Here is an 11,613-nt window from a genome sequence, read left to right as displayed (position 1 = left end):
CTCAGTCTAGCGGGGTCATTGATTTAAGTCTGGAAGGTGGATGTATATAGGTAGTTTTATACTAAAAGCGTCTGCCTCGTTGCCGAAAGAGCACATCGCCGCTAGTGTGGTGCACGAGGCTGCTCGAGGCGAGCAGATACAAGTGCCTCGAGGTTCCTCTGCCTCGTAGGATCCATGCCTTTGCTCGCTCGTGTAAAGAGAAGTGACGCCTCGAGTTGCTCAAGCTAGCTTGAGGCAGCTGGTCATTACTATATTTAGACCTATAAAAATTATATCTTGCTATATACATGTAGTTATGAAACTGCACTAAATAATCTGGGAATACTACCAATATTCCGCTAATAACATGATTACCTAAACCTCGAGCAACTCGAGGCGAGTAGGAGAGCTTACCTCGAGCATGATCGCCCTGTCGACCCCCATGCCTTGAGCTCTCATGGACCACACTAATCGCCGCGCGTTCGTAGTATTTTCACCACCAAGTGCTATTTATGCCGGGATATTAATCTGAAATACAATCCCCTTTTTGCATGTTTTACAAGAAATTGTATATCTCAACCTGTTAATCATGAATGATGACTACAGTAATCAAGTACTAGTATGTTATAAGAAGTAAGAATATATTGGTATGCTATACGTAATTAGTATAAGCCAAATATCCGTCAATACAATTAATGCTTGATATGACCTATATACCATCCCTGGAATTAAGTTCACAACTATTCAATAGCCTTTTATTATGAAATTCTATCAAATCGACTTATCCCCAGTTTATAAGAGCAGTGAGACCCACAATCACAGCATACAAAGTCAACCTGATCCGCCCTTGATATTCATCACCATTTCACTTCCAAACCACAACTCCTTTTCACAAGAGCTCAAATGGCAGAACTAGATTGCACTAAGTCCTTGATCTGTAACATCACCCCACATCTCACCACAAACCACTGCTACATCAATGCCAAAGAAGAGTTCGTTCAGATGGTCGTCAACTTCTTCCAAAACGAAGGCCAGCCCTTTTCTGTCGACGAGTACAGATTCCTCGTGAGCGAGCTCTTACTCCAACTCCAGAATGAACAGCTAGCGGTTGAGGCCGAGAGGGGCATAACGTTCCCCGATGTGCCAATGGGGTCAGCGGCAACCCAGGAAGAGCTCAACAAGTCTATCCTCGAATGCAGGGAGCGCGTCCCAGAACTGGTAGCCCGAGTGATGGAGCTTAATCAGTACGCCACTAACCTTACAGCTTTCCCCGACCAACTTACTATGGCGGACCGTATCATGTCTCTTGGTGACCGTCTTAGGCCGTTGTTTCCTCGCGCACGGCAAGCTGGAGGCTCGTTCTTTCAGTCTAGGACTATTGGTGTGCTTTCTGTCTGGCTTGACCATCAAATCGTACTGATCAAATGGGACGGCGTGACCCCAAACAGGCTTATTACATCGCAAGTATCACATCTAACGCGTTGTAGAAACTTTGTCGAAACTGGGAGTACGGTTTCGTAGTCCAAAGCCTTATCTGTAGGGTCTGGCTCCAAATGGGCAATATATGTATCTGGCAGTAGTATCTTCGAATTACTTTTATTATATATTCTTATAACATTGACCTCTAGTTGATTTTGTGTTTTTCTTTTCTTTATACTACAAGAAACTTTCGGAGATATATATGTCCATATTTAAAATTTCCTTGTTCGTATTAACGTACTATCGAAGAATGTTTTGTCCTCTTGAATGGTCTCCCATAAGTCGTGCGTAGACTGTCTATCGTGTACCAAGATATATCAATACACTGCTTTTTCATGATAAGAGCGCTCACTTAATTGCTACCTAAGGTTTCATTTATGATGAGCTTCTGTAATGTCAATTCTCGTTTTACAACCGCTTCGTAACTGACCGATCTTCACAACCTTCCAAACTACCTTCATGAATTTAGGGTTTTTTTTTATAGCTAGATTGGCTTGACCTAACATCTCAAACAAGCAGACTAGACTGGGCAGCTGGATTCTGGTATCCACTATACATTATTTTTTCGAAAATTATATATAGGCAATTGAATTGCTGCGTGCGAGTGATATATTGTGATGCATATGTCTCAACCAATTGCACCCTCTCATTTCCTCATTTCTCAATACAAGGGCTTTAGTGTATATGAAAGTATTCTTCTTGTAACAAACGATGAAACTGAATCTCTTACTCTGCTGGGCTTACGCCTCCTAGAATCTCACTCTACACGCACGACGGGAGTCGGTATTCTGTATGTGTGCTGCCAAGCAGCCCTTCAAAAGACAAATATATAGCTTCGTGAATTTCCTTCGGCAATATCAAAAAGAAGTCTACCTGAATCACGTCCGGGTTGGTAGAGTAGATCTTTCGTCCCCTTAGATTCATGTACATATGTCAGTGCAGGTTGAGCACCAGCCCGTGAACCGCTGGGCCATCAACCCCATTAATGCTATGTACTGATGCTTTTTAAGGCTTTGACTAATTTTCAGTTTCTAGGCTTGGGGGATAAATGAAAAACAAACGAGTGTAGAGTATAAACGCAAGATAAAGATAGTAATAAAAACCACAACAAACAAGAAGAGGACACTTCCACTAAATCAGGCAGGTAAAAAGCCACAAGAGGAAAAATAGCAGGAAGACAAAAAGCAGGAAAATATAAAGAAGGCAAAAACATGAATAACAGCTAAAACTACTACGCTACACTACAATCCTAATCCTGCCTTAACAATCCTGCATCCCTACTACGCACATGCGCGTCTACCTACCGCGCTGCATCACTTTCATTACCCAGTCCTCTCATACACAAACTACTGCTGTGCACCCCATCCGACCCATTCTCTACCCACAACCCTCCACACCTTGACCTCACCACTTCTGAGGTCGGAGACCTTGAAGCTCTCCATCTTAACTTTCCTACTCTCCCTACCCTGCTCCCATGCGCGTAGCTTCTTCTTCGTGCCATCCCAGTCCACTACGATCGCAACATGATCCGGTTTCCCAGCCTCCATGTTATACTTCTGATGTAAGCCCCCTTTGTGGCCCTGGAACTTCGCATTCCTGAACGTCACAATATCACCAGCTCTGATCTCATCGAATTGCTGTACAGAGGCGTTGGCAAGATTAGCGTACACCAATGCTCCATATGACCTTGCCCCAGCAGGTGGGAGATAACCCGGTGCAAGCTCAAGAAGCTCTCGGATAAGTGCTTCTGGGTCGCCACCGGCAACAACAGTATTCTCGCGGGCCTTTGCACCAGCAGCGATCTTGGCTCCGAACTTGGCCTGGAAATCTTCGAGCTGGTCCTGGCGTGGCTGAGGGGGGGGTGCTTCATGACGTTGCTCAAGACTTGCAGTTTGTGGTTCATCGCGGTCGTAGCGGGCGGTGACGACAGTTTGAGAATAGTCATGAAAGAGGACATACACATCTTTGGTTATTGTTGTACGGCCGCCACGACGGGTAGATGGTACCTCCTCGACTTCAAAGTAAAGCTCACGAGGGCGGTTTTGGAAGATTGGTGGAGGGGTGTTGGGGGAAGTCCACCATTTGGTTGATTCACCTAGCTCAATGTCGCGGGCTACGTATTCAGCTGAAGGACGCGATTGATCCATTGAGCGCCTACCGCTTCCTTGGGAGGGGCGCGATTGATCCATTGATTGACGGCCGCTACCCCCGCGAGATGGCAAGCGTTCCTGTGGAGGCGACGCTTGGTGGGGAAGTGGAGGGGGCATTGAGGGCTGCGCAATAGGAGGTGCTGGTGGTGGTGACTCGTAGCGTGAGGAGTCGTATTTATATGGATCATAATCATCATCTTCATACTGCTCCTGCTCATGTGTCTGCACTGGTGGCGGTGGGGGCGGCGCGCCACGGGGCATGTCCACTGATGGCCTTCCCTTTCTTGACGGCGGGGGATTTGCAGGTAGGGGAGGTGGGGGAACGCTTCTAGGTGGTGCCTGAGGAGTGATTACCGGTGATGGCAGTGGCGTCTCTTCATCTTCCTCTTTGACGTGATCCTTTTTAAGTGCATCCCGGTGGGCCACTTTGTTTCCGATGTCCGTATCGTAGTCTGCTTCATACTCAGTGACCTCCTCTTCTGTATCAGATGGCCTATTACTACCGCTAGTTTCACTCATCCCAGGACGAGTATCATCAATGCTTTGTCTTGGTGGGGGGCCACTCGGCGGTGGTGGTGGGGGTGGAGCCCTAGAAACACCTTGAGGAGATTGGTGAGGAGTGCCAGAACCAGGAGTCACAGGAAAACCGCCAGGAACTGGTGGCATTCCACCTGCGCCCCTCTGATAACTAGCTCTCTTATTAAATGCCGAAGGAGGACTTCCAGGGGCGAGAGTAGGCGAAGCGGTCTGGATAGGGGAAAAGTATCCCTGGGAGGCACGTTTAGAAGCAGGGGAAGTTGGGGACTTGGCATCTCCATATCCTGACTGAGGACGACCAGATGGGACAGAAGGAGGGCCCGGGGGAGGCGGTGGCGGTGCCCCACGTGGCTGAACGTCTACATCTGAAGTTGCCAATGATAGTTTACTTGGAGGAGCAGACAACTCGTCATCAGACGCAGATCCTTCCGTCGGCGATTCACCAATAGCGGCTGGGGGAAGCAACTCTGTATTTAAAGTATGAGTGGGGTTTGAAAAAAATTCGGGTTAAAATGTTACATACGTCCTGTCGGGGGCAATGGTGGGGCAGGCCTCTCACTTGGAATTGGTGGAGGGGGAGGGGGAACCGGCCGTTCTATCAGGTTTAATTAGCACCTAGCCTGATAAATGCGCTTAGGAATTATACCTTGTGGTAACATGGGCGGAGACATTGGAACAACCCTTTCTGGTAAAGTCCTTTCGGCCTTTGGCGAAGCTGGCATTGGCCTTGGTCCCAGCGGATGATGCGGTGGAGACTGTGGTGGTTGGGGTTTCAAATCTTCAATATCAGCCTCTTCATCACTAGCTCTCTCTTCGGATATTTTCTTTCCAGTTCCAACGGTATCCTTCACAGGCTCTTCATCTTCACTATCAGACTGTTGCCTTTCGACAGCCGGTGGGGATTGAACTCTCGGCATGGCGAAAGGAAGTGCTACTGGCTGCTGCTGGTGAGATTGGGAAGCGCTGCTCATTGGTCTTTCCTCTGTTGACTCCGCAGCCTCGTGTGTTTCTCTGGGATCCTCTTCCTCTCTGGATGGCTTAGGAGAGGTCTTCTTCTTCTTTGGTGGTGCTGGCGGAGGACCGCCCATTGGAATGCCCATTGGAGGTCCAAACATGCCATGCATACCCATACCACCACTCATTTTAGCTATTCTCTCTCTAATTGCAAGCTTCCTCGCAACCTCTGGATCCACCTCTTCCTCTTCATCGTCAGAGGCAACGTCTGGAGTATCGTCATTGGCACCCTCATCATCTCCGTCATCAGACTTATCTTCTCTAGTAGGTACATTGGGTCGAGGCCTGTGGACAACGGGAGGCTGATCCTCGGCAATGGATGATGCATCTGCATCACCTGCGCTGGACTCTGCTCTGGTATTGTCATCACGCCCGATATCCAGACTCTTCTTTTGTCTTTGAGCCGGTTCATGTTCCTCCATGTCATGATCCCGGCCCGAATCGAAAGACCTTTCTTGAACAGATTCCTCCTGGACCGCCAAACTGTGACCAGTCCCTTCAGTATTTCCCTCTCCAGCAGTCTGATCGCTCTCCGTTCTTTTCGGCTTTGGGGGTCGTTTCTGCTTTCCACCAGGAACACCGGATGGATCCAACTGCTGAGTCTGAAGCAATGCAATCCTGTCTTTGAGCGCCAATTTTGGCCTCTCCTCCTCTTTATCTCTTTCCTGATCTAGGGACATCCTAGATGTATCCTCTGTTGCTTCTGCACGAATGTAGTTCGAATCCTCATCACGCTTTGGCCTCTGGGTATGCTGTGTTGGTGGAGGCACATAGGAATTTTTGCTCGGCGGGGGAGCCACAAACGGCTTTTTGATAAAATTGACTGGGGGCCTATGCGGATTGTACGGAGCAATCGGGGTCGTCGAAACCTTATTAAACAGCGCCAACCGATCTTTAAACGAGCTCGGCTTCTCTGGCGGCGGCGGTTTGTTCCCACCAGTTTTCTTCTCTTCGGTGCTCGTTGGTACCTGCGGCCTGGGGTTGAATGCCTGCCTTGGAGCTGACGGCGGGGAAGCCGGCGTAGGGCGTTCCTGTTGCTGCACTTGTACAGGTCTTGGCTCCTCCACAACACGCGGCGGCGACCTAACCTCCATCTGCTTCGGCGCCTCCCTTGCAACCGGGGAAGCTATCGTTGAACTAGTACTCGGCCTACTCACTGCCGCAGCCGTATTAACCGTAGGGGCGGGCGGGGACGAGTCCTGAGGGGGCGGTGCTTGGTACGGGGGGGACTTGCCCCCATACTCCTCCTGCTGCTGCTGGGTGTTTTCATCCGCAGGTTTCTTTGGACCTCTTGCACCGCCGCCGGGCCTCGTTGGTCTCGGGGGTAGCTCGACCACGATCCGTTCGACGAAGTTCTTGGGGAAGATACCCTGCTTGAGAGCGCCGGTAGCCTTGTCGGTATATTCGCCATAGTACCAGTCGTCATCCTCCTCCTCGGTCACGGTGATGACTTCGTCGGCGGGAAAATTGAGGTCGTCGTCGTGTGGCGAGGAGTAGTCGAAGAGTGCCTTGACTTTGAAAGGCGGGGCAGGAGAAGTGTTGGCCATGATGATGATGGAACTGTGATCATACACACTCCAGGCCGGTGATGAGTAGTGGGGTTAGTGATTAAGGGTTTGAAAGGGATGATTATGAAGATGTAACAGATGCTATGTTGTAGGTATTATTCCGAGAGGGCAAGGTTTGAGGTATTTTGTTGGTAGTTGTAGAGAAGAAGACGTGAACACAGTCAGTCAGTTAGGTCAATAGCACGTCCGGGAGTATTCCGAACTCCTGGTCTTCCGTGTCTCTTGGTTCCTTGGTATCTCTCTCTCAAGGTATTCTATCTGGCTTTCTGTCTGTCTCTGTCTGTTTTTCATACGTGATCCCCTCGTTCACGCTCGAGAGTTGGTTGGTAGTGGGATGGTGGCTGTTCCCAGTAGGTGTACGTCAGCGAGGGCACAGGTAGGTGGTGAGTTGAGTTACAGGCGGATAGAGCAAGCACGGCACCGCAAGCAAGCAAATCAGGGCATGGATCAGATCTCGCCCCGCACTCAGGAACCTCTAGAAGCTGCCCGGAACTCACAATGCCAATGCAGGGCACATCTACAGACACACCGGATGCAGAGCCAGAAGTCAAAGTCACAGATTGGATAGATTTACATTGTTCCGAGTGGGGAGTTTTTACAATTCTGTTGGCCAGCTCCCTGAGGTGATGAAGCAGGGCAAAGCACAGAGGGGGGAAGCGGAATCACCAAAAGCGGAGGGTGGCGGGGTGGATGGTGGTGGCTGGTGGGGGTCTGTGTCAGTGGCTAATGACGTAGTACAGCCACATTTATTTTAGCTATCGATTGCTTACAAAGCCCAGAACAGTGGCCTGAGGAGCTTTGAGTGGCTGGTGATATGCAGTTTAGCCACAGTTCAACTTCCTTACAAAGCCATAGCTTCTGCGAATATCGAACACTGAACAGCCTCAACTCTCAGAACCTTCAATATGGCCACCCCAACGCCCAAATCAATTCTAAAGAAGACCCCCGTTCCTTCTACTATTCCATCAGATGTAGTAGCCATAAATCCGGGCCCCAGAGCCACAACCGGCACCAAACCCACTCCCTCCGAAGCCCGTGCAATTGCCCTCTCCCATGCACACGCCTTACAAATTCGCAAAGCCCTCGAACTATCAATCCTTATGTCTCTCGAAGAGCTCGTCGACTTCCCCACACCTGCGCCTCCATCCTCAGAAGCAAGCACAACTCACCACGACACCCCAGCGCTCAAGCTCCATCTCCGCTACTTCCAGCCCTCCGACTACGACTCCCTGATTCACGAACGCAACATCTTGAAACTTTGTGGCTACCCGCTCTGCTCTGAGCCAAAGAAATCAAAAGCGACCTCCAACCATGTCCTTATAGACAAGGGTCTTTCAACTATGCGCTTCGTCCCACGAGCTAAGTTGGAGCGCTTCTGCTCCGACCTGTGTGCACGCCGTGGCCTGTGGTTACGGGTGCAGCTGAACGATGAGCCCTCTTGGCTACGTGGTGACGTGCTAGAGGGCGTCGAGGTTGGCGAAAAGGGCGAGGTTATAGGACTGGACCTAGAGGGTGTAAAGTGGAGGGCCAACGGTGGTGAAGAGACAATGGTACTACTAGAGGAGGTAGAAGGGGGAAACGAGATGGGTATAAGAAGTGCTGTGAAGGAAGGAGACCTCAAGAAGTTGGCACAAGAGCTTGAGGGTCTCGGAATTGAAAGTAAGGGCATTCTTGACGGGAAGAAGAAGCCTGAGGTGGCGCGGAACGGCGTGGGCTTCGTAGTGGATGGTAAAGAGATCCCAACAAAGCAGGAACCATTAGCCTTTACTATCGAGGAGAAAGAGGTATCGGGAAGTGCGGTGGCGCCGTCCGCGGACGATCTGGCTGCTGGGATGTCGGCACTGGCAATTGAAGGGTACAAGCCGAGAAAGGGCCCAGAAGACTATATTCCAAAGAGTAAGAAGCCGCAGGAGTAGTGGAACGATAGCAAATCTCGAAGCTTTTATTTTTATTTGGCGCTTAGGATGTAATTAGGGCAGCTTTTCTTTAGGGTAGTATTGGCGCATATGTATTAGGCTACATGACTTTGTTCCTCCTATTATTGACCATGAGAATCGAAAACCAGAGGTTACTACTTAAGTACTTGTATTCAAACCAAGTTGAGTTTTTAATTTCATTTTCTCATGAATTATCACTCCTATTTATGGCCTTGTAAAAAAAAAGGTCTATCCACGAAGTTCAATTATTCCAATTTCGCGTTTCAAAGATCTAATTTCTCATGCGCAATTTAGAGTGTTGATACGTGCAGTTGTCGTCCATGAATTGCCGTTGACCCAGCCCTACAACGCTGATATTCATTTTGATCTACCTACATGATATACAGAAGATTTTAAGAACCTAGTTGGCTGTTTCTTTTGCTATGGCCCTTATCTTTAGCTTGGGCAGCGTTAGTGTTGGGGATGATAGCCTGAGCCAGCTCGAGCTGCTTGGCTTTAGCTGCTTCTCTGATCAAGAGGTCGAGTTGGCCACCCTCGTAAACAAAACCAGTGCACAAGCCGACTCAGGCTGGCCCTCCCCCACTCCTACCTCTGCAACGTCAACTGACCAGTTAAAAGAGCGAATCATCGACTATCTCCTAGAGATCAAGTCTACAATCCAGGCTCTGGAGTAGAGTCGCCCTCACCAATGCCCTACGAGTCATATCAGATCTATGTAACTCCACGAATCCTACGGAGGTGCATACCTGTATCTGGCGGGTCTAGTTCCCGCCAACAGGCATCGATTGAGGGGACCTGCATGGGCAAGATTTACCCACTATAGATGGCTATGTGATGCTGTCGGGAGAATTAATATTACTTCTCAACTTAATGCTGCTTGTCTTGAATGCTCACCACGGCTATCCATACTTATATCCAAGCATTGAAATTCTGTGTTTTGCCGTACCTGGGCGATCTACGTCATTTAGACAGATTTATAGCACGATCGATAAAGACACCCCCAGCAGCATCACACCAAAGAAGAGCTACATGTATGTCCTGAATTTCAGGACCTATGAAAAAGCCAATTGTGGTAAAATGTTTCTAAACATGCCCCAAGTAAGTTCATCTGATATTCAGAATGAGCGAAAGGATTATGAGCAATACTTACTGTTAAAGACCAAAAGGTTGGAGGCCTACTGTAACATACCCGGTAGAGTATAGCTACAGAACAAAGTGAAAAGAGAGGACTTATAGCCACATTATGGCGGGGCTAGTTCTCACCAGAATATGCGGCATGCCCTTGAGCTTGCTGACTTTAAATTTCTTTTTCCAAATACTGCCCTGTATAGCTAGGCTAGGGCTGTTTCTGGCGCAACCGCATGTATTTATTACAAAAGTTATATATAATTAATGTGAGTACAGTAGCCGATTTAGAGGATCGAGTTAGAGGATCGATCACGACGTGATACCATAAGTTATCTTAGAATTCCAAGTATCATAGATGAAATGATCTCGAGGAGAGAAACATATGTGCATTCTTCTCTTTTATTAATGTATCATTACCTTATTCTAGCTAAAATAAAAGATCGACAATACACACAAATTTTACTTTTCTTCTTCTTAGGACGGAAATTTGACATGTTATAGTTCAGACTACCAGGACGAAGGTTGGGATATCTGGGTTGATTTTTCTTCTATGAAACTCGAGCTTCAACTACAACACCAATCAGTGAGACGACTACGCAAGCAGACTGAGGGTAATATTTTCTCCTCGTATGGCGTACACAAGAGAAACCGAGAATCCTATAGTCTTCAGAGCTCGGTAAACAGTCTATACATTATATGTATTTACATGTGGCTACATATAGGAATGTGACAATTTATGTGTTCGAGTGATATATCATGACGGAGTTTTTTTTTTTTTTTGTTTAATTATGGCAGAGTTTCTGTCACCTTAGGCCTCGAAGCATACAATACAAACAAACCCGTTAAATATTGAGAATTGCTTTCTACACGGAGTCTTATGAACATAATTTTGACTGAGTTCGTGAGTTGACGCCGAACAAGGTGTCGAACGTACAAGGATGTGTGTCGTACTAATGTTAGAAATGTAATATCAACATCACAATATATATATCAACACTTATTAAATATGAAGATTATCAGATTGCTAAATTTCAACATTATATTTATCATTAATCGTTATATGTCATTAAATGTCATGATCATAATACATATACTCATATCTCATACCAAGGCCTGCCAGGCCTAGGAAAAAAGCAAATGCCCCAACGCCTCTATACCCAAACCTCTATCCAAACCTCTATACCCAAACCTCTATACCCAAACCTCTATACCCAAACCTCTATACCCAAACCTCTATACCCAAACCTCTATACCCAAACCTCTATACCCAAACCTCTATACCTAAGCGCCAAAATTACAAAACGCCAAAGTGATCAAACGCCCAGATATCCAAACACCTACTCACCCAAGCGTTCAAATACCCAAGTTCAATTGATCAAAAACCAAACCTTCAAATCAAACGAACACGCCAACGCCAAAATACCCAACCCTCTATACCCAAATACCCAACCTTCTAGACCAAAGCGCCTGAATACCCCAACGTCCAACTAAAACGTCCAACCAAAATGCCCAAATACCCAAATGCTTAAATACCCAGCAACGGCTCAAATATCCAAATACCTGCTCACCCAAGCATTCAGATACCTAAGCTCAAATACCGATATATTAAACGCTCAAATCAACGCTCAAATCAAACGCTCAAATCAAACGCTCAACACCCCAACACCAAAATACCCTAACGAAAAGAAAACCTCGCCCGACATGGGTATTGAGATATCAAGCTAGAGGTGACCCTAAGACAGCCCATCCCCCGCGCTAGACCCAGGAGAAGTTTCCACCGTTCAAGGTAAACATATATATGGTCGTGAATACTAATGGGAG

The 11,613-nt window shown here is 47.6% G+C and overlaps 3 protein-coding genes across 3 annotated transcripts; 2 read left to right on the top strand and 1 right to left on the bottom strand.

The window, feature by feature from the left end:
* Window positions 1-882: 882 nt before the first annotated feature.
* H6S33_001832 (uncharacterized protein) lies at window positions 883-1,500 on the top strand (the record flags this gene model as incomplete). The annotated part of the gene is made up of 1 exon (XM_044833203.1): window positions 883-1,500. The coding sequence occupies one exon, from the start codon at window positions 883-885 to the stop codon at window positions 1,498-1,500; it is 618 nt and encodes a 205-aa protein (XP_044693893.1).
* Window positions 1,501-2,804: 1,304 nt separating this feature from the next.
* On the bottom strand, window positions 2,805-6,706 carry H6S33_001831 (uncharacterized protein; the record flags this gene model as incomplete). The annotated part of the gene is made up of 4 exons (XM_044833202.1): window positions 2,805-4,060; window positions 4,112-4,612; window positions 4,669-4,740; window positions 4,792-6,706. 4 exons carry the CDS (start codon window positions 6,704-6,706, stop codon window positions 2,805-2,807), a joined length of 3,744 nt encoding a protein of 1,247 aa, XP_044693892.1.
* Window positions 6,707-7,632: 926 nt separating this feature from the next.
* Window positions 7,633-8,643, top strand: H6S33_001830 (uncharacterized protein; the record flags this gene model as incomplete). Its single annotated transcript, XM_044833200.1, has 1 exon — window positions 7,633-8,643. One exon carries the CDS (start codon window positions 7,633-7,635, stop codon window positions 8,641-8,643), a length of 1,011 nt encoding a protein of 336 aa, XP_044693891.1.
* Between the last annotated feature and the right edge of the window lie 2,970 nt (window positions 8,644-11,613).

Source organism: Morchella sextelata (assembly GCF_020137385.1).
Source record: "Morchella sextelata strain SCLS chromosome Unknown scls_11, whole genome shotgun sequence".
NCBI lineage: Eukaryota > Fungi > Ascomycota > Pezizomycetes > Pezizales > Morchellaceae > Morchella > Morchella sextelata.
Note: the sequence above shows the minus strand (reverse complement) of the source record. Positions and strands in the feature narration are given on the sequence as shown.